Raw genomic sequence first — 23,535 nt, 5'->3', positions numbered from 1 at the left:
TAAAGTTATTGTGAATGACAATTTATTTGTTAAAGGTATACCTTTGTTATTAGCGGAGAATTTATGGCGGCTCACATATTTGTCGGTTTAATGTGTGGCCAGTTTGCTGACAATGTGCCATTATAACGGTTTAATATACATTCACAATAAAATTGTTATTTACTTCTTAAGTGGGCGGGCCACACATCAAACTTTATTACTTTATGGGTTACCATAAGAAATTGGCATATAAACAGCACACAGATAATAAATTAACCTGATTTTCGACTGTTTAGCATAATTTAAAAGCTTTAAAAACAATTCTAAGGGAAAATCCAGATTTTTGAGGAAATATGCTAATAAATCCAGCTTTTTCATATTTGTTGTGCCTTTTTGTTCAATTTAAATGTGAACAACAAATTCAAAATAATTAAAAACTATTCATCGTGTCTCATTTTAAATAATGTTGGCAGAAAGTAGACAGACTTATAGGTGTATTGTAATAGCTTTTGCAAACCTGGTGTACTTTCTTAATTTAACGGGGTCTGTCGTGATTTTTTACTTTTATTAATATTAAAATTGTCATTCCGTTTGTAACATCCCTAAATATTCGTCGTAGACCACATAAAGTATATATATTCCAGCATAAAATTCTAAGTCGATTAAATGATGTCCGTCTGTCTGTCTGTTGAAATCACAATACAGCCCAAATTATTTGACGTAGAGCTTAAACAATGTGTATTATGTCTAGGAGGGTTATTATTGCAAATCAGATGTATCGGTCCAAGTTTTGGTATATCCATCATATAACGGTTCCTTCCAATATTCGGTATTTCGATGATTTTTGCCACATTGCTCTTCGAATTTTTCTAAAAATTGATATTTCTACTTCATAATAGGTTCTGGCTCCGGTGGCGAAACATTGTATGTATATGTCCACGTTTTTGTATAGCCCCATATTACTTTACTTCCCCAAATATTGGGAGGGATTTTGATGATTTTTGCCACATTTTTCCACGGATTTGTTAAAAAAATTGGTATATGTAGTTCGCAATGGGCTCTAGCTCCGATGGCTCCTTATAACGGTACCTCTCAATATTCGGTATTTTGATGATTTTTGCAACATTTTGCTACGGATTCGTCTAAAAATTGGTATTTGTAGTTCGCAATGGAAACATTGAAACATTGTATGTATGGTTTTAGGTTTTTGTATAGCCCCCATATAACGGTACCTCCCAATATTCGGTATTTTGATGATTTTTGCCACATATTTCCACGGTTTTGTCCAAAAATTTGATTTGTTGTTCGTGATGAGTTCTAGCTCCTGTGGCGAAATATAGTATGTATAGCTCCACGTTTTCATATAGGGCACATATAACGGTACCTCCCAATATTCCGTATTTTGATGATTTTTGCACATTTTTCCTCGGATTTGTCTAAAAATTGGTATTTGTAGTTTGTAATGGGCTCTAGCTCCGTTGGCCAAACATTGTGTGTATAGGTCCACGTTATCATATAGCGCACATATATACCCCCAATATTCGGCATTTTGATTATTTTCGCCTAATTTTTCCACGGATTTGTCTAAAAATTGGTAATTGCAGTTCATAATGGGTTCTACCTTCGCTGGCGGACCATTATTTGTATAGCTCCACGTTTTTGTATAGCCCCTTATAACAATACCCACCGATATTCCGTGTTTTTATAATCATAGTCACATTTGTCCACGAAATTGTTTCAAATTTGGTATTCAAGAAGATTTGGCAGATGACAATCCTTATATTGGAGCCATACGAAAACGGGCCTCACCTACTTTATGGTTTTTTTTTGAAAAGTTTTACGCCATTATCCATACGGTCTCACTGGTATTCGTAGTTTAAAGTGGAACACGTTTGAATTCAGATACTTTTATAAAAAAATGTTTTATTTACCCAATGGTGGGGGGTATTTAAAGTTCGGCACGGCCTAACGTAAGGTTTTTTTACTTGTTTTCAAATGTCTTTGTTTTATTTGCAATTTTGTATCTCCAACTCTGACGATAGTATAACTCATTATAATTAATTTATATACGATTGTTGTTGTTGTTGAATTGTATTTGTTGTAGTTTTCCCTCACCATTTTTATGCAATTATACATTATTAATTTATGGTGTGACCAGGAGTCCTTAAAAATGTTGACACTATTGTGAATGATTACAATAAAATACTTAGGTACCACTAGATACAACTCCCCCACATTTCCATCTATTTTAAATATAAATTTTAAAATATTTATATGAAATTTAACTTGTTATTAAATGTAACGGTCCTTTTCCCCTTATTTTTAACTAATTTTCTTTATTTTATGTCAGAAACACCGATTAAAATCAGCTCCCAACTCACATGACACTATCATACCTAGTGAACCCTAATTGACAATACAACTGACGTGTGTGCGTAAATAAGTTAGTTTTTTTCTTTCATTTACGTAGTGCATATAGAGCTAAAGTTTTAAACAAATTCCGATAGCCCGTAGCAGAAAATAATGTAAGTAATATAATTGAAAATAAATGGCAGTTAAAAGTTTCCATTTACATAGCCGATTAAAATCCCAACGATAATGGAAGTTTGTGGAAATTATTTTGGCTGATCGATTGCCGTTGAAAGCAAGTGGTCGGGCATTGTGGATTGTGCATAAATAGGGCCAATTACCAGCATATTTCATACATATTCATAATTTCTAATGTGTTGAATGAATGTAAGAGAAAATTAAACTCTCGAGGAATGTATCAAAGTGCAGTTACAATGTAAATAATGTGCGGAACTGATGGACGACGGGCTATAAAAAAAGGAAAACAAGATTAAAATCAATTTGGGTCACTTGTCTGCCGTGTGCTGTGATGTGGGGAGGGAACAACAACAGCAGTGAAAACATGAAATCCCCTTCTGTTTGTTTTTGGAAAAGTTGAAAACAGCAGCAGTTAGTTACGAAGAGCAGTTAACACACAACCCCCCCCCGAAATAGGTAGCATAAAAATTGAGGTTAAATTAAAATTTGTGACGTTGAATATTTTTAATGAGCCAGTCAGCCAGCTAGCCAATCTACCATTTTCTTTGTGACAATCCAATGCCCCTTGTCACTTCTTCACTGCTTGTTTGTGGCCTATGCAAAAAATGAAATCACTGATCTCATACATAAATGTAAACAGGTCATTGAACTGAGTGGTGATGATATTCTTGTGAAATCTGAAGACTTTATGGAATCATTTACGTGTCTATGTACGCTGATACATCTTTTATTGAAGAATCAAGATCAATTAACCATATACAATTCGCTTTAAGGGATACCCTTATGTTATTTCCAATTGCTTCCAATCACCTCCCCTTCCAACCATTTGTTTCTTTATATTACAAATGCATTATCATTTAATTTAATTGCATATTGTTTGTAATATAACTATATATAACTACATGCTTAACGCAAACACAATTGCCTGGACTTTGAAAGTTGTGATATTTTCTCAAAATCCAGTTTTTTTATTCAAAACAGATTTTTGCTGCCGCAGAGATTATGCATGCAATCGGTCTTGAAATTATTTCTCTATAGAAATGTGAAACGAAGTTCAACAAGAAAAAAAAAAGCAGCTAAGTTCGTCCCGGCTGAACTTCCAATGCCCTACACCATATAGAAGGAACTTGCAAAATATTGAGAAAATGTCGTCGAAAAATTCCATTTAAATGAAGGCTATATGAAGACGTGGACCTGCATACAAAATTTTTTGTCATAGGCTGTACCTTCAAGGACCTACAAATACGAAAATTAAAACAATTACATTGAATAATGTCGCTAATAACATCAAAATGCCGAAAAAGGGAAATACCGTTATGTTTGAGATATAAGAAGACATGGACCTGCATGTACAATTTTCTGTCATAGGTTGAAACAACCATAACAACCATCTTTAATACCATAAAAATACAATAACTTTTTAAGTCCATTTATGCATGCCAGTCCGCCCTTTCGTCCGTCTGTCCATGAATTTTTGCGAACAAAATGTAGGTAGCATTTATTTTCCGATTGAGATGAAATTTTCAAACATCATTCGTTTGGCCCAAGGATAAACCCTATTGAAATTGGTGAGAATCGGTTCAAATTTAGATATAACTGCCATATATATTTTCAAACAATTTCGTTGGCCAATATCAATCCAAATGAGCTGAATGTTAGCCCATCCGACTGAATTCAGTCTGGAAGCAAGTAAATAAGATGTGGAGAAATTCGGTTCAGACATAGGTATAGATCCCATATATATGTTTCATCCGATTTGGGGTTTTAAGTCCCTCCCATGCGTAATATGCACTCCACAAGAGTAATATTTGGCACCAGATAACTTATGGAGCTCAACAATACCTCTGTAAAATTTCATTGTGATCGGATTTTAGGTTTATTGTGTGCCAAATGGCTAATATCGGTCCAGATGAAGTAAATTTAGGCACGTACGACCGAAACCAGCCTAGAAGCAACTACGTCAAATTTGGTGAAAATCGGTTCAGATATAGCTATGGCTCCCATATATACAGGGTGAGATAAAAAAAAACGGCAACAAAGTCAAACGCCATTTTTTAAAAATTTTATTGAATGGAAGCATCAGATTTTAGAATAAGTTTAGATTTATTCGAATTGGTCACCTTTGACACGAATTATGCCCTTTAAACGGCCAATGAAGCCGTCATACGATGCCCGAATGTTGCTCTGCGGTATTTTGGCCCATTCCCGGCGAAGCGCTTACTTGAGGTGATAGACACTTTGGTTGTTTTTAGTGCCAACCTTGCCTTCGAAAACACTCCAGACACAATAGTCCAACGGATTGGTATCCGGAGATTTTGGTGGCCATTGTGCGCTGGAAATGAAGCTCATTTTGTAATCATTCTTAGGTGGCGCGTGCTGTGTGCGATGGTGCTGAGTCCTGTTGGAATGTCCAAGGTCTGCGGCCAAAATGTTTACGTGCCCAAAGCTGTAATAGAACCTCCAGAATATTTTCGCGATAATATTCGGCTTTTATTCTGATGCCACAGTCGATTAATACGAGTGGAGAGCGACCATCGGCTGTTATGGCGGCCCACACCATCACCATGCCCAGCGCTTGAGTTCTGGTGGCCAACCGAAGTTTCACATTTTCACCTGACCTCTTTGGCAAGTAAACACGATCATTTTGTTTGTTTACAAACTGCTTGGCAACGAATGTTTTTTCATCGGAGGCGGAGAAAACCAAATTCGGCAGTTCACCACTTTCGGCCAAGCGAAGCAACTCTTTAGCTCTTTTGAGTCTATTTTCTTTCTGTTGCGGTATAAATTTTTGAACTTTTTGGAATTTCAATGGCCTCACCCCGAGCTCACTTTTCAATATTTGCCGAATGGAGTATTGCGATATGTTCAGCTCATGAGCAATTTTCCGCCACTGCGACGCGGGTTTCGATTAAGTCGCTTCTTTACTTTTCGAACCATTTCTGCTGATGTTGCTGTTTTTTTATTCACATTTAAATGCTGGAGTGCTCTAACGATAGCCAGTCGTGGTTTTCCAGCCAAATATAAAGAAATCACATTATCAAGCTTGAATTCCATCACGAATAACTTTTTTTCTTCAAAATTCTCAATAAAATGCTTTCGTACGCTTGTAAATAATATAATGAGCTGTCACTGGAATAATTTCAACAGCTGACGGACGAGTGGCTTAGAAATGACAGCAGTCTGAAGTTGGTTGCAGTTTTTTTCATCTCACCCCGTACTTCCCATATATTAGTTCCCTCTAAAACCAAACTATAACAGCTCTAAAGCCAAATGGTGATAGGTGGTATGATCTACTTAAAATAAATTGTTTTTTTTTTTTACGGGAGTTCTACTAAATATGCATAGCGGTGTAGGGTATCATATAGTCGACCCCGCCCGACTTTTGACTTTTCCTCACTGGTTTTTTAATAACCTATCAAACCAAAGCTATTCGCATTTTTTATTATCCCCACAGTAGCATAAATCGCCATCCTTTCAATCCTACCATCTTTTGTGTTTTTAATCCTCCCACCCAATTACAAAGGCCTCGATCTGACTGTTGTAAAAAAGCACCCTGCCTGCATTCAATTCACCTTTTTCTATAAAAAAAAGTTATCAACTGCACAAGCATCAACTCAGATAACGATTTTAATTCGATCAAAAACTGAAAAATGTCTGCTATGAATCCAAGAGGACCTAGAAGAATTGAGAGAGCTCAACTTCTTTTCTTCCAACAATTTTCAAAGAACTTTTTCAATGCCTGGATTGGTTAGTCTATAAGAATTTCGTCGTCATGAAAGCGAAAGTACGTGTCCCTTCCCACTTTACATTGTAAAATTATCACTCTATCTCAAGGAATTCTGCCGGAGTTAAGTTCCCTATATTTTGTCCCAAACGTTTTTCTTCATTCTCCTAGATTGTTTATTTTATTGCTTTCTTAATATGATCCAGAAGCCTTTTCAATGTCTTCAACAGAGAGGGAGTCAAGCTGTACTATTTTGCTAAAACAGGCCCGCTATTGTGTTTCGTCCTCTTCTCCCTTATTTCTACTTTTCAGTAAATTACTTCACCTAGAGATCACCTTCTCCTGTGTTCATAAATCTTTCGCCTACTTCACCAAAAGTTCACTTTCCGGTATCAATCAATGATGCACCCTTCATTTCGAAGAAAAAACAAGGTCAAGGTTTTCATTTTCCACAACCACACTCTATTCCATTTGTTCAAAGACATAACAAAAAAGTCGACCACCCACCCTCTATCGAATACAACTGAACTTGCGACAGTAATAGTCACAAGTGTTGGTATTACTTTTCCTCGTCGCTGCGATGAAAGCCACAAAATGTGTGTTGTGGGTGGTTTGATTCTCAGACATTTTGAGCGGCTATGAAAATGAAAATTTAAAAAACGACCACCACGACTAACCCCATTATGATGTATTGATTGCTTCTAATTATTAATTAAATCGATGGCGTACCTATACGTATGTGGTTCATAAAAAGCGCCAGCCAAATACATGCATAGATATCAAAGTTTGTTCCATTTTTTTTTGAAGAAGGTAGCTATAAAATGATTTGACATAATTCACATGGTTGCTTATTGACTTTTATGTCATTGCTTCTCTTTGCCCATCTCTCCTTCATTCCTCTCTTTTGAACTTTTATTTAAGCTATTGTTGATTTTCTTTTCGACCACAAAAAACAATCTAAACAAATGTGTCGTTTAATTGAATTTTAATCGCCCACAGGTTGTTGTTTGGAAATAAAAAAAACTGTTGTCGTTGTTTCCTCTATTCTTTGGTGTTGGGCGTGAACGTTTATATTTGCAGTTTGTCCGGAAAATTGGAAAAAAAGTAAAATACCTGAAACAAAAATTAAATCTGAAGAATTATTATAATTAAGGACAATGAAATTGACCTTTTATTTGTTCCGGATTCGGCAAGCCTTGGAAAGAATTAAGGAGTCCATTATATGTATAAGTCTTGAATAACCAAAATGATTATAAAATCCGAAATAAGCATCCGGTTCTCTACATATTTCACATATCCCATTATTTCTATTAAATCAAGATCTGCTTTGAAGATGGAATATATTGGTCTACTCCTTCTGGTACCTCCCCCACAAACGGTCAAAGTTTTGAATAACGATGAAGCTCATAAAATACGAAATTAACATCCGATTTCTTTCAGACTTGGTAAATTGCAATATTTCCACCAACACAAAATATGTTATAAATATGACAGAGGTCGGACTATTCCTCCTGGTACCTCCCCCACAAAGTGTCAAAGTCTTGAATAACCAGAACGATTATAAAATTCGAAATATGCATCCGCTTCTCTTCATATTTCATATATCCCATTATTTATACATATGCAAGATCTGCTGTGAAGGTGGAATATATCGGTGCCCTCCTTCTGGTACCTCCCCCACAAAGGGCTCAAAATTTTGAACAATCATGAAGCTCATAAATTGTGAAATTTACATTCGATTCTATTCAAACTTATGTGCCAAGTTTGAATAGAATCGAATGTAAATTCTATAAGCACAAAATCTTTTATAAAGATGATAGAAATCGGAGCATTCTTTCTGGTACCTCTCCCACAAAGGATCAAAGTTTTGAATAACCGAAACGATCATAAAATCTGAAATAACCATTCGGTTCTCTTCATATTTCACATATCCCATTATTTCTACTAACACAAGGTCTGTTGTGAAGATTGGATATATCGGCGCACTCCTTCTGGTACTTCCCCCACAGACTGCCAACATTTTGAATATCAATGAAGCCCATAAAATATGAAATTAACATCCGATTCCATTCAGACTTGGTAAACTTCAATATTTCCACCAGCACAAGATATGCTATAAATTTGAGAGAGATCGGACTATTTCTTCTGGTACCTCACCCACAAAGGGTCAGCATTTTGAATAACTAAAACTATTATAAAATCCGAAATAAGCATCCAATTCTCTTCATATTTCACACATCCTATTTTTCTATTAAAGCAAGATCTGCTGTGAAGATGGAATCGGGGCACTCCTTCTGGTACCTCCCCCACAAAGGGTCAAGATTTTGAACATCCATGAAGCTCATAAATAGTGAAATTAACATCAGATTCCATTTAGACTAGGTACTTCTCAATATTTTCATCAAAAAATATCTGTTATAAAGATGGTAGAGATCTGACCATTACTTCTGGTACCTCGTCCACAAAGGGTCAGCATTTTGAATAACCAAAAGGATTATAAAATTCGAAATATGCATCCGCTTCTCTTCATATTTCATATATCCCATTATTTATACATATACAAGATCTGCTGTGAAGATTAGATATATCGGTGCCCTCCTTCTGGTACCTCCCCCACAAAGGGCTCAAAATTTTGAACAACCATGAAGCTCATAAAATGCGAAGTTAACATACGATCCATTCAGACATGGTACATCTCTATATTGTTATCCACACAAGATATGTTATGAAGATGGTAGAGATCTGACCATTCCTCCTTGTACCTCTCCCACACAAGGACAAAGTTTAGAATAACCAAAAGTTTTGAATAACTAAAACTATTATAACATTCCAAATAAGCATCCAATTCTCTCCATATTTCACACATCATATTTTTTCTATTTACGCAGGATCTGCTGTGAAGATGGAATCGGCGCACTCCTTCTGGTACCTCCCCCACAAAGGGTCAAATTTTTGAAAATCCATGAAGCTCATAGAACGCGAAATTAACATCAGATTCCATTGAGACTTTCAATATTTCCACCAACACATGATCTGTTATAAAGATGGCAGAGCTCGGACCAATTTTTCTCTTACCTCCCCCACATAGGGTTCAAGATTTTGAAAAACAAAACGCTCATAGAAAGCGAAATAAGCATCTTCAGATTTGACACACAAACTTTTTTGCTAACACAAGATCTGTTGTGAAGATGATATATAACGGCAAACCCCTTCTGGTACCTCACCCACAAAGGGTCACAATTTTCATTAATTTTATCTGTCATAACTTGCGAAAAAAGTCAGCGATTTTTTACAACTTGATATTATTAAAACGAATCCATATTGCCATCGAAGTATACATTTTTATAAATTCATCATTCGTCTCTCAAAATATACCAATAAATTCCAATTTTTTTAAATGATGCCATAAACCTCACACTTCTCAAACCACCCTCGTTCAAAATCGTAAAACAAATTCCATTATTGTGTATTCGTTGAAATTGCGTATATGAATAGATGGATGGATGAATGGCTTCGTAATAAACTAGTTTTCAACTTTTATTTCTCACTTTTTTTTTTTCGTATTTTTATATAATCTTTGTATTTGGCTACAGCAGACAAGTTTCAATTTCATTATTTTACCTTCTTAAATGTGGGTTTAGTGGTTTTGGCAAAATAATAGTCAGCTCTTCTCACTTTGCTACCGCTGGTGTTTTGTAAATTGTGCATCTGTTAACCGGATTTTTTTGCTTTTGTTTGTATTTACTTTTTTAAGTTGCAACACGTATCTTTTTAATTTTTCAATAATTTCAACAATAAACCTTTGTATTAGAAATACTCGGTATTCAAACTTAATTTTAAACGGGTTATGCTAATTTCCCATTGAAAAAAGAAAGCAACGTGATAATAAATATCAAAAGTCAATTTCGTAAGCATTGCTTTTGGAGTATTTTTTTATACAAATATTTGAGAAATATATTTGGAATATTTAATTGTGGTCTACATAAAAATGATTTTTTATGTCGCTGTTAAAACTCGAAAATAATTTTGGGGTATATATAAATTTTGGCCATTTTTTACAAATTTTTAAATCGTTTATTTTGAAACTTAATCCGTGGCGTTAGGTTTGAACTATATTCTACATATACGTTTAATTTTTTGGACAGTGTTAAGCCTTTGTATGGGAGGTGTCAGATGATTTGGACAGGCATATCCCATATTCTGATTAGATTTAATGTAAAAGGAAGTATATGGCGAAGTTGTTTTTATATCCTACACCACATAGTGGTGAGGGTATTACGTCTTTGTGCCTTTGTTTGTAACATGGAGAAGGAAGCGAGATAGGCCCATAGTTTCTTTTGAGGATCTTCATAGAATCACTTTCTGAGTCGATTTATACATGTCCGTGCATCCGCCAGTCCATGTATTTTTGTGAGCAAAATGCAGGTCGCATTTATTATCCGATTGAGATGAAATTTTCCAAACAATAACGAACCCAGGAACGAACCCTATTAAAATTGTTTCAAATTTAGATATAGCTCCCATATATATTTCATCCAATTTGGTCTTTTAGTCCCCCACATGCGTAATACGCACTCCACAAGAATGATAAAGATATCAGATACAGGCCAGAAATACCTCTGACAAATTTAATCGAGAACGGTTCATCATTGTTCATTAATGACTAATATACGTCCAAATTATCTGAATTTTGGCATATCCAACCGAATTTAGTCCAGAAGCAAGTTCATTAAATTTAGTGAAAATCGATTTAGAATTGGATATGTCTCCCATATATTAGATCCCTCTGAAATCAAATTATAACTGTTCTAAAGCCACAGGTTGATAGGTGGTGTGGTCTACTTCAAATAAATTCGTTTGTTACGGGAGCTCAACTAAATATGCATAGTGGTGTAGAGTGTCATATAATCGGGCCCGCCTAACTTTTGACTTTTACATTATTTTTTGTGAGAGTTATAATTATTCGAAACTTTGTGCCCTTGTGGGGGAGTTCCCTGAAAAAGTTAACCGATTTTGAAATATATAGATGTGCAAAGTTTGAAAACGGTTTCACCCTTTGCTTTTTAAAAAATAAATTATTTTCTTCGAAATTTTTTACTTTTTGTGTGGGAGTCATCAGAAGGATTGTACCGTCTTTATCCATCTCCGATCTAGACCCAAGTTTGATGGAAATATTAGATATACCAGATTTTTACGAAATTGGATGCTCGCTTTGAGTACGACATTGCTAAATCGACTCAAAATGTCCTAAAAGGGATTTTGTCAAAAGACACCTAGGGTTTAAATCTGGGCTCAAATGATATACTCTGTAAGGCTAAGGTTATAAAAATACCTTCAGTTACCAAAGATTTGGATGGTCTTCCTTAATGAAGATCTGTACGATGATTTTTCTGTGATCTAAAAAAAAGGTATCCTTTGATACTCCCTCGTTTAGAAACTGCTAATTATCCCTATTGGGAAGACTTAACCTTACACTTCTTATGATTTTTTGCGATTCCACCACTTGCCTTAAATTTTTTCAGAATAATATGTCATCGATGAATTCGGCTTCACACGGACTCTATTGCTAGATCGATGAGAAATTGAACGTAACCGAAAAAATATAGTTTTTGCTTCCTACCTATGTGGTTCTGTCTTCGGACCAGATGGTCTTCTTTGGAAAAACTTCACGTACATTAGCTTCAACCTAATATCTCTAAAATTCAACACTCGTTACCGGCAGCAAATCTGTTGCAGTTATTTTCGACATTCCTTTTCTTCTTCTTATCCTTTCCCCATATAGAGCATTATGACTTCAAGGAAGGAATCAACATCTGTCGGGTTTTTTATACAATCTGGTTCGAGTGTAATTCTGTCATTTTTGCACTCTATGAATCCATCAAGAACACTCCCCTGTCGTAGACGCAGGTCCTCACTCTTTTGTAGGTGTTCGAACAGACACTTCCTCTGCCGTTGAATGGACCTGTCCCCCATCTCGACATTCAACGTAGAGACGTTGTCCCTACCCAGAGCTTCAGTCCAATCAACGCGCTTTGCCATTCAATCATGATGCTTGTCCGTAGCCAGGTCTCAGAATATTGCTTTGTTGTAGGGTAATTCTGAACTGGATTTTCAACCCTGTATAGGATGTCCTTTAGTGACACAGCCTCCATGACACTACCTTCCCAGAGCCCGCCTTGTCGTTGATTGGGTGTTACAATAAATAACCTTGGTATCCTTGGAAATACTTATTGTCAACTATCACCAACGGAAGTGGTTTATTTTTTTTAAATATTTAAAATACACAAACTTATGGTCGCAATCAACACGGCAACATTTGTCCTCACCTTCCACCTCTCAGATTTTTTATTTGAAGGGGGTGCGATCTTATCTTCTGCCACTGGACACTGAACTTCGTATATTGGTATTGAATCACATGACGGAGCTTTCTTCAGAGAAGCGACTCTCGGTCTGTATGGCTCAGCGAATGTAGCTTCATTTCTTGAAGAGAGAGAGCGGATAAATCTTTTCAAATATAGACCACCTCCCGGGAGACAATCATGTGTAGATGAGTACTTTATATTTCACAAAAAAACTTCTGGACAGTAAAGTAGACAAGTGTTTCAATTACATCTCCTCCATAGCCTGGAAAGGACTTGTATTAGCGTGCTCGACTTGTTCGAGACTCAAATATTTTCGCTGAAACACGACAACATAACTTTGAATCTATAGATTACTTAGCATCTATATCATTGGTTGATATAAAATCTTCATTAATGGTATTTTCCCTCTGAAGTGGTTTACTATTGAATATTTCCAATAAAGGACCCTTTGGAGAAGAAATCTTATAAAATTCAACTCTTTCCTACTCTCTCGATCAAGCAGACTGCATTACCTCTTTTTCGATTTCATTCAGTATAGATTGGCTTTTTGTGAAATAAGTGAATTATTGTCCATTATATTCTAGGAATAATAGATTAGTGTGGCGATTTGTATGGCATGTTGTCGACCCGAAATTGTATCGTCAACTCTTTTCCCCTTAGTCGATAAAGTTGAACCCATTTTCTCTTCCTTGATTTTATGCTGTTCAATCCAGGTCATAGTTTGTTATTGACGTCCTCTTGGGTTTATTTTTTATTACGTCCTCTTGGGGGATTCGAATTTGTTCGGCACAGGTCCTCTGCAGTGGAAATTGTGTCGAGTTAACCTCCCTTCCTATTCCCCGATTTCAATACTATCCAAATTGCTTTCCAGGTCATAGTCAGGGTACTTGGAGGGGTTAGCCTCCTGCAAAAAAGTACACAACTAGCTCGCTTTTCATACCACCCACGTTTAACTCCAACACCCTCCAATGAATTCCAATAAGAGCATACCGGCATGTTATAATACATTCAGCGAGATATTAAATTCATTTACCTGTTGTTAACCTGTAGCGATTTTCAAATTTACTTATATTTCCAGTTTATTTTGTAACTCTCCACACACACTTACTCACTCAATAATGATAGAGATAAAAACCCATTTTACTGATAAGACATAAAGTTGGTGGCGGGCGTTATCATCATTTTTGTTAATATTTGGAAACCACTTTTTTGTCGGGAAGAATTTTAAAGGTACATTTATACCGCTTTTTAAGCATTTCGATATATGGTGTTCTCCCTACCAGAAACACATATGTACGTACATAATTTCATACTTTTATTGTCTCCATTTTTTTTTTTTTTGTATTTACCTGTACTTGTTAAAGACCCATTTACTTGGTGTTTATTTAAAATGTTAATAACTTAACTTTTTCGTTGTTAAACCGTACTCATTTATTGGAGTGAGAGAGCGAACGACTTTTGTATATTTACCAACCCAACATCGCCGCCGCCACCGCCGATGCCTGCCTATCTACCTACTCTGTGAGTTCTGTCGATAATTTCGTTTATCATGTTTTTTTTTTCATTCAGTTTTGTGGTGCGGAGTATTAAGAGCGGTTGATCGGCGGTTCGTTAAAGAAATAGAGTTTGTCCATGAAAAACAGTTGTTAAATTCCAATTTTTTTTTAATTCTTTCTTTTTAATTATAACGGTACGCTTAAAAATATTTTAATATTTATTTTGTTTTTTTTTTTTCGATGGGAAAATCCTAAAATTTGAATTCATATATGTTTGTTGAACTTTGAGCGGGTGTGTGTGTGTTTGTGTTTTAATTGTGGCAATTTAAAATAAATACTTGAATCGAGACAACACTTTGGATTATTAAAAATTCAAAACAAATGACATATCGCCTATAAACAATAGCGACTTTTGAACTCTAAAACTGCTGGTTTAACTGCTTTAAAGTTTAAGATGAATTGAATATTAATAGAACTAAAAATAGAATATATAGTATGGAAAATATATGTGACAAAGAAAGTATTTTTTTTTTAATTGGGGTACGATTTTTTTTGGACTTGGCGATTTGCCGGAATTTTTAACACAGTACACGGGCTCAATTCTCGTTCTATGAAAATGTGGAATGAAAATCTATCGTAAATGAAATAAACTTCAAACGAAAAAAAAACAGGAAAGGGAAACTTTTCGTAGAGCAAGAATCAAAGCTCAGGATATTATATTACCCTCAGCTATATGGCCACAGAGGGTATATATCATTTGATACGGCCAAAACATGCCTCATCGAATTAACGTTTTTAGACCCTAGTTCTATTTGGACCAAATCAGTTTCAGGACATTTGGAGTCGTTCTAGCGATGTCCGTCCGCCTGTTTGGCTGGTGCGCGAAGGGAGTATCCGATTTGATCCAAACTTGGTCTCATAATATTATTGTCAAACTTATGTCGAGTTCGGAGATGAGCAATATCGGTCCACTCCTTCTGGTACATTTTCAAAGAAAATAATTTACTGCACAGAAAGAGAAAGGATAATCCGATTTTCCTCGAAGTTTGCATATCCTAACATTTGCATCAGTGCTAGGTCAGGTTCGAGAATTGACAAAATCGGTCCACTCCATCAAGTACCTCCAACACAGAAGGTCAAAATTTGAAATAATTATAATTCTTATAAAATGGAATGCAAGAGTCCGGTTGTCTTCAAATTACACAAATCACAACATTTTTAGTAACCCAAGGTCTGGTGTGAACAATATAACATATCGGTCCACTCCTTCTGGTACCTTCTCCACAATGAGTCAAATTTTTGAATATTCACGAAGCTAATAAAATGCGAAATTAAAATCCGTTTCCATTTAGACTTAGCATATCTCAATATTTCCATCAAAACGAGATCTGTTATAAAGATGGTAGAGATCGAACCATTCCTTCTGGTACCACCCCCACAAGGGTCAATGTTTTGAATAACAAAAACGATTATAAAATCCGAAATAAGCATCCGTTTCTCTTCGTATTTCACACATCCCATTATTTCTACTAACACAATATCTGCTGTGCAGATGGGACATATCGGCGCACTACTTCTGGTACCTCCCCCACAAAATTTTTGAACGTCCATGAAGCTCATAAAACCCGAAATTAACATCGTATTCCATTCAGACTTGGTACATCTCAATATATCCATCAACACAAGATCCATTCCTTCTGGTATCTCCCCCACATAGGGTTCAAATTGCCCATATACAAACATTTTTGCTAACATATGATCTGTTGTGAAGATGATATATATCTGCCAACCCTTCTATAACTTGCGAAACAATTGGGCGATTCTTTACAAGTTGCTATATCTAAATATTTCTCTTAACCAGAAACCTGATATGAATATGGAATTTGTCGGTATTTATGATTTCGAATAAAATTGGGTATAAATATTCGATTTTCTTGTAAATTTGCCTATACCAATATTTTTATCTGTATTGGATGAAGTGTGAAAACTAAATAGTAGACTCATATACATTTTAACATTTTCAAAATTATCACATATCTTACACAAAATGAAGGAAGTAGTCGATAATAGTCCAAAACTCTCACGTCGCGATATTTATATCATATTTTTTTTAGATCCGATACGAAATATATTTGAATAATCATACATTGGCTAAGGATACGCATCTGTTGGAAAAAACCGACTGATACTTCTTAACTTGTTATACCCTTCAACTTGAAAAGTAGGGTGTATTAACTTTGTCATTCCGTTTGTAACAACCTTAAATATTCGTCATAGACCCCATAAAGTATACATATATCTTCATAATCAGCATAAACTTCTAAGTCGATTTTACGATGCCCGTATGTCTGTCTGTCTGTCTGTCTGTTGATATCATGATACAGCCCTCATTATTTGACGTAGAGCTTAAACATTTGTCTGAACAATTTGCATTATTTCTATAATGGTTGATATTGAAAATGAGGTATGTCGGTCTACGTTTTGGTATAGTCGCCATATTTTTTCACGGTATTTGTAGATCATAATGAGTTCTAGCTCCAGTGGCTACATATTGTATATATATATAACGGTACCTCCCAATATTCGGTATTTTGATGATTTTTTTGCCACATTTTTTTACGGACTGGTCCAAAAATTGGTATTTGTAGTTCGTAATGGGTTCTAGCTCCTGTGGCGGAACATAGTATGTATAGGTCAACGTTTTCGTAGAGCTCCCACATAATGGTACCTCTCGATATTCAGTATTTTCATTATTTTTGCCACATTTTCCACGAAATTGTCGTAAAGGTTGGTATTTGTAGGTCATAATGGGTTCTAGCTCCGGTGGCAGAACATTGAATATTTAGATTTTTCTATAGGGCACATATAACAATACCCACCGATATTCAGTATTTTCATTATTTTTGCCACATTTTCCACGAAATTGTCGTAAAGGTTGGTATTTGTAGGTCATAATGGGTTCTAGCTCCGGCGGCAGAACATTGAATATTTAGATTTTTCTATAGGGCACATATAACAATACCCACCGATATTCAGTATTTTCATTATTTTTGCCACATTTTCCACGAAATTGTCGTAAAGGTTGGTATTTGTAGGTCATAATGGGTTCTAGCTCCGGCGGCAGAACATTGAATATTTAGATTTTTCTATAGGGCACATATAACAATACCCACCGATATTCGGTATTTTGATAATATTAGTAACATTTATCAACGAAATTGTTTCAAATTTGGTATTTAAAAATATTTAGAAGATGACAATTCTCGATGCATAACAACGGACTCTCCCACATTATGGTTTTTTTTCAAAAGCATAGTCCAAACGGTCTTGCTGGTATTTGTAGTTTATAATAAAAAACACTTTTGAATTCAGATACTTTTATATAAAAATGTTTTCTTTACCCAATGGTGAAAGGTATAAAAGTTCGGCCCGGACTTAATGTTTTTTTTTTTTTTTTTTACTTGCTTTACCTACATTAGATCTATTGTGAATATAGAACGTATCGGCTCACTCCTGGTATCACCCTCGTAAAAGGTCAACATTTTGTATAATTATAACCCTTTGAAGATGCGAAAAAATCTGCGTTTTTTCAAACATAAGGCATTTCAATATTTCTATCAACCATAAACTTAATATAAATATGGGGTACCGATCCAGAAGCCTCCTCCACAAATGTTCAAAAGTGGAGGAAGTAGTAGGAATAGTATAGTCATATCAGATTTCTTTTAGGTGCGAAATGAAAAATATTGGTCCACTCCATTTGTACATCCCTCATAAAGGGTCAACATTTTGAATAATCGTAACGCATGCCAATCCAATAAAAAAATCAATATTCAACCGAGCCGGTGTTTATCTGTCGGCAATCCGACTGATACTTTTTAACTTTTGTATCCTCTCAAAAATAATGAGTACTTTTAAAATCTTAAAAGAGGAAGATGTTCTCCTTGGATCCTCTTAAACTTAGTATAGAAGTCCATCGATTAATTTCCTTTGGTCCCCTAACATTCCTTCCAAAAAATCATGTTTTGGTCTTTTTGACTTCTCATGAAAATCCTTTAAATATAACAGGTTTATTGTTTATTTCTTTATAATGTAAAATGTTTTATTTAAAATAAAGTACTAACGTATATTTTGATGCGTGATGTTGAGGATTATATAGTCGACCTCATCAACAATTACTTTTTGTTTTTGCTTTTTTGTGAAATGTGGCCCTCAGCAAGGCCATTTAGTGCATAAATGCTAGAATTCTTTCCACATTTTTTGACTTATCAGCGATAAGTTTATGGGATTTTAAACAACTAAAAGACTGATAACAAGAAAACCATTTGATAAATATAAATTGAATCAATTAATTGTTTTGCAAAAACAAAGCCAAGGGAATAAAAACCACATAATTTCACAATGTACCCAAATTTGTTTAACAATACCATAAGGGATTTTCATCATCATTTTTGTTTTCTTTTTTTTCAAAATTTCTAAAAAACAAGCCCTTTTCTAATCAATTTTTTCCTATTTTCTCTTTTCTTTCCAGACACAAAACCTAAACAAACAGCAACAAAATGAGTGACGATAATAACGATAACAATCAACAGAATGGCACATCATCAAATTCAAATACACCGCCACCAACAGCCAACAATGTACCCGCCAAAATGATCGAACACTTTAAGGGCCACAAAGTTGACGTGTCCATGTGGCTGATACGTATTTTGGCCATCATCTTTGCGGTCTTCTATGTCCTGCCCATCTTTGGCACCAAACAGAGTGCCTTCAATAAAGTTCTACTCTCAAATGCAGCTATCTCAGCGTTACGTTTGCATCAACGTCTGCCCTCCTTTACGTTTTCACGTGAATTCTTGGCTCGATTATTTGTCGAAGATTCCTGTCATTATTTCATGTATTCGCTGATATTCTTGAATGTGCAGCCAACATTGTTGATCCTGGCGCCAATTGTATTGTTTGCCATTCTGCATGCTTCGAGTTATTCACTGAAATTGTTGGATGTAAGTATACGATGAAGATGAGAGAGACAATTGACCTTTTATGATAAGGCCAACAGGTCTTCTATGGGAAGACCAATTGGCCTTCAATGGGAAGATCAACTGGAAGACCAACTGGCCTTTCAACTGGTCTCCTATAAGAAGACCAACTGGTCTCCTATAAGAAGACCAACTGGTCTCCTATAAGAAGACCAGCTGGTCTCCTATAAGAAGACCAACTGGCTTTCTATAAGATGACCAACTGGACTTCTATAAGAAGACCCATCGGTCTTCTATAAGAATACCCATCGGTCTTTTATGAAAAGACCAATTGCTCTTCTATGAGAAGACCAATTGCTCTTCTATGAGAAGACCAATTGCTCTTCTATGAGAAGACCAATTGCTCTTCTATGAGAAGACCAATTGCTCTTCTATGAGAAGACCAATTGCTCTTCTATGAGAAGACCAATTGCTCTTCTATGAGAAGACCAATTGCTCTTCTATGAGAAGACCAATTGCTCTTCTATGAGAAGACCAATTGCTCTTCTATGAGAAGACCAATTGCTCTTCTATGAGAAAACCAATTGCTCTTCTATGAGAAGACCCATCGGTCTTCTATGAGAAGACCAATTGCTCTTCAATGAGAAGTCAAATTGCTCTTCTATGAGAAGACCAATTGCTCTTCAATGAGAAGTCCAATTGCTCTTCTATGAGAAGACCAATTGCTCTTCTATGAGATGACCAACTGCTCTTCTATGAGAAAACCAACTGTTCTTCTATGAGAAGACCAACTGGTCTTCTGTGAGAAGGGCTGTCGGTCTTCTATGAGAAGACCAACTGGTCTATGAGAAGGGCTGTCGGTCTTCTATGAGAAGACCCATCGGTCTTCTTTGAAAGGACCCATCGGTCCTCTATGAGAAGACTCATCTGTCCTCTATGAGAAGACTCATCGACCCATCGGTCTTCTATGAGAAGCCCCATCGGTCTTCTATGAGAAGACCCATCGGTCTTCTATGAGCAGACCCATCGGTCTTTTATGAGAAGACCCATCAGTCTTCCATGAGAAGACCCGTCTGTCTTCTATGAAAAGACCCGTCAGCCATTTATGGGAAGACCCATCGGAGTTCTATAAGAAGACTCATTGGTCTTCTGTGAGAAGATCCATTGGTCTTCCATGAGAAGACCAATTGTTTTTCCGTGAGAAGAAGACCAATTGCCCTTCTATGGGAAGAGGACCAATTGTCCTCCACTATGAGAAGAAAACCTCAAAATACTAATCTTTTCCCCTTTTTGTTTACAGATTATTGGACAAAACTCCTGGTGGGGTGCCCGTTTCCTTATTTCCTTGGTTGAATTCCAAGCTGGCAATATCTTGAAGGCTGCTTCCTTCTCGGAAATCTTCATCATGCCTTTGGCTGTAGTCATGACATTCATGTAAGTTCCTATCGTCTCACTCAAAACCCTTTTTCTTTACTAATTCCTTTACTTCTCTTTGTTACAGGGGTAGAGCTGGTCTTATGACACCCATTATGTATTATCATTTCCTCGTTATGCGTTACAGTTCTCGTCGCAATCCCTATACCAGAAATGCATTCGCCGAATTGCGCATGACCGCCGAAGCTTTGGCAGCTCGCTCCCCAAGCATAGTGGGGAAAGTTGTGCACACGGCCATTGCATTTATTAGCCGTTTGGCACCAGCACCTCAAGCTGTTCCAACACAACAATAATACAAAGAACAACAGCAGTAGCAACAACAACAACAAAAGCAATTCAAGCGATGAAGAATTGTTTGAACACCAAAACAATAATAAAGAAACAAAAAATACCAGAGCCTTTCAAGGGTTTCTTTAGCTCTTTTTTGTACTACATACCTACATACGTTTGTCGGAATTTCTTAACAAAGAAATTGGAAACAAAAAAGAAGCAGTGAAAAGGACTTTATATTTAAATTTCTAATAATATTTCATGTTGTGGGGTCTATATACATTTTTTGTGTTATTTTATATTGTGTATGTGTATTGAAAATGTTTAGTCTAAGCTAAATTTATTTCAATATTTTCTCCCCACTCCCACTACCGCCACCTCACCACAGCCCTTTGACCTCAAAAGTCGAACAAGAAACACATACACTCCATACCCATATTTTTGTGGAGCAAAATGCTTCGATTATCACTTGAAATTATTTATTATTATTACTTTTTCATACAAAGTTTGGTTAATTTTAGTCTTTTGTTGTAATATTCTTACCCACCCTATTTTCCCCTATTAAGGCATTACTGCTATCGTTAAAGGTATTATTGACAATTTTTCTATCTATATTTCATAGCCTTATTCTTCTGTTGCTTAGTTTAATTTTAAATCACATTTTGTTTTCTTTTTCTATAGAAATCTTTCAATTCGAAACTTGAATTTCCATTATAATTTCAAACAAAATCTAAAGAGAGATGAATGTGAATATGAATAAATTATTGACTTTTATTATTAAAATAGAAAAACAAAAATAAAGGAGAAAAAATATGTCATGGGAACAGTAAAAAAATATGTTTAAAAACTAAAAACAATTGATTTTTTTTCTTTAAATTTTTATATTTTAAATATATTTTATTTTTTAGAATTATTGGGAATTTATTGATATACTTTGAAAAGGAAAACAACCTTAAGTTGGGACGGGACCAACTTTTTATGCCCTACCCATGGCTATCCTTGAAATCCCTGAAATTAGGACCGGATAAAGATGCTGAAATATAAAATTACAGTTGATTTAATCCTCCCGGAACTGTTATATATGGGACCAGAACCAAAAAGTTAGCCCAAATTGAGTATTTTTTTTCTGAGGAGTTAAACGATCCACTAATCGAAAGGAAACGTCAAATTGCAACTGATTTTTTTTGAAAATTGTAATAGATTTGTCCAAAAGACCAAAAAATCAAGGTTCTTCATTATATCGGTCCAATACCACAAAGTGGACCTACAATGAATATTTTTTTTTGTTTGTGAGGAGTATATCTACACACCGAGAAGCAGAAAACTCAAATTACAGCTAATTTGGATGGCAACTGATACCAAGAAATCTTTGCTATTAAAAAATCAATAAATCTAATGGCAACAGAATAGTCAAGTGACCCTGACAGCATTCCATCACGAATAACTTTTTTCTGGAAAATTCTCCAAAATGCTTTTGTACGCTTGTAAACAATATAATGAGCTTTCACTGGAATAATTTTAACAGCTGTCGGACGAGTGGCTTAGATATGACATCAGTCTGAAGTTAGTTGTAGTTTATTCATCTCACCCTGTACTCCGTCCGTTTTCAAAAAAACTGGCTGAGTGAAAGGGGATGTAATATTTTAAAGAAAATTTGACCGAAAAACCCTCTGCGAAGTGGCAAGGTCGCTCATCTCCATGGGCAAGTCAGACCTAAAATTTGGAGTTGAAATGATCTCAGGTCACCGTAGCATAGGGGTCTAGACTTCAAAGTAATGTGACGACGACACCGATGACTACAGGCTCTGAAGGTCGAGCACTTACTCTGGCACTGTTCAAATATCTTCGATGTGAGACATAGGCTTGTGGGGAAGCAAATTCTGTACGATCTGTTTTCATTCTCTGACAGTGAACCAGCAGTTATTCTTTAGTTAGCCAACAGACTAAAGTGGTTATAGTGTGGATCACAAATCATTTTTATTCCCTTTCAATCGGGTTCTGCTTTTAAGTTCAGCCACAAAAAGGAGGCAACCTGTACAGATAGGGTCCACAACGTTACTGGAGTTAGTTGAAAAGGTTTGGCGGGGCAGCGTAATAGGTGCAGCGTGTCATGTGGACCTGTGCCACAAGCTGGACAGATGTTCTGCACATCGCTTTCAATTTGGGGCCCAATACGAATTGAGGCGGCTGGATAATCCGGATCTTATCTGAGCAAATACTACACTCGCTCTTCAGCTGCGATGGGAGGGGGATGGTCTCCTAGTACAGAATTCACTCTATATCCTATCATGACTTCTGAGACCGCGTTACTATTCAGTCCCGCTTGACAGGCCTATTGATCTAGAGGATCGGTACCTCTCTCTCTAGATCATGAAGATGTTTCCTTATGTGCCTGGGCGGAGGTTGACTATGGTGATTCGGATGGCTCTGTCTGTAACACCCAAACAGGTATTGCATTGACAGCATTTTATTATGCTGTCGCACCAGTAAGACCTTCGCCTCCTCATGTATTGTATTATATATTGAAAATTGTGACCCTTTGTGGGCTAGGTACCAAAAGGGGTTCGCAGATATATATCATCTTCGAAACAGATCCTGCGTTAGCAAAAATATTTGGATGTGCGAAATTTGAAGAGAGTTGAATGTTTACTCCGCTTTGAGCCTTTTGTTTTTCAAAATCGTGAACCCTATGTGGAGGAGGCACCAGAAAGAATGGTCCGATCTCTACCATCTTTATAACGGAT

The 23,535-nt window shown here is 35.9% G+C and overlaps 1 protein-coding gene across 2 annotated transcripts; it reads left to right on the top strand.

Moving 5' to 3' along the window:
- The first annotated feature begins 2,359 nt into the window (after positions 1-2,359).
- Positions 2,360-21,615, top strand: LOC101895049 (Krueppel homolog 2). 2 transcript variants are annotated; one of them, XM_020038902.2, is made up of 4 exons: positions 2,360-2,504; positions 18,640-19,111; positions 20,388-20,521; positions 20,589-21,615. In XM_020038902.2, exons 2-4 carry the CDS (start codon positions 18,668-18,670, stop codon positions 20,812-20,814), a joined length of 804 nt encoding a protein of 267 aa, XP_019894461.1. In that variant the 5' UTR covers positions 2,360-2,504; positions 18,640-18,667; the 3' UTR covers positions 20,815-21,615. The 2 variants fall into 2 exon arrangements, with proteins under 2 accessions (XP_019894461.1, XP_011294952.1); XM_011296650.3 differs by lacking the exon at positions 2,360-2,504 and adding an exon at positions 14,152-14,302.
- The last annotated feature ends 1,920 nt before the right edge of the window (positions 21,616-23,535 follow it).

Source organism: Musca domestica, unplaced genomic scaffold, assembly GCF_030504385.1.
Source record: "Musca domestica strain aabys unplaced genomic scaffold, Musca_domestica.polishedcontigs.V.1.1 7, whole genome shotgun sequence".
NCBI lineage: Eukaryota > Metazoa > Arthropoda > Insecta > Diptera > Muscidae > Musca > Musca domestica.
This window is presented reverse-complemented; position numbering and strand designations above follow the sequence as displayed.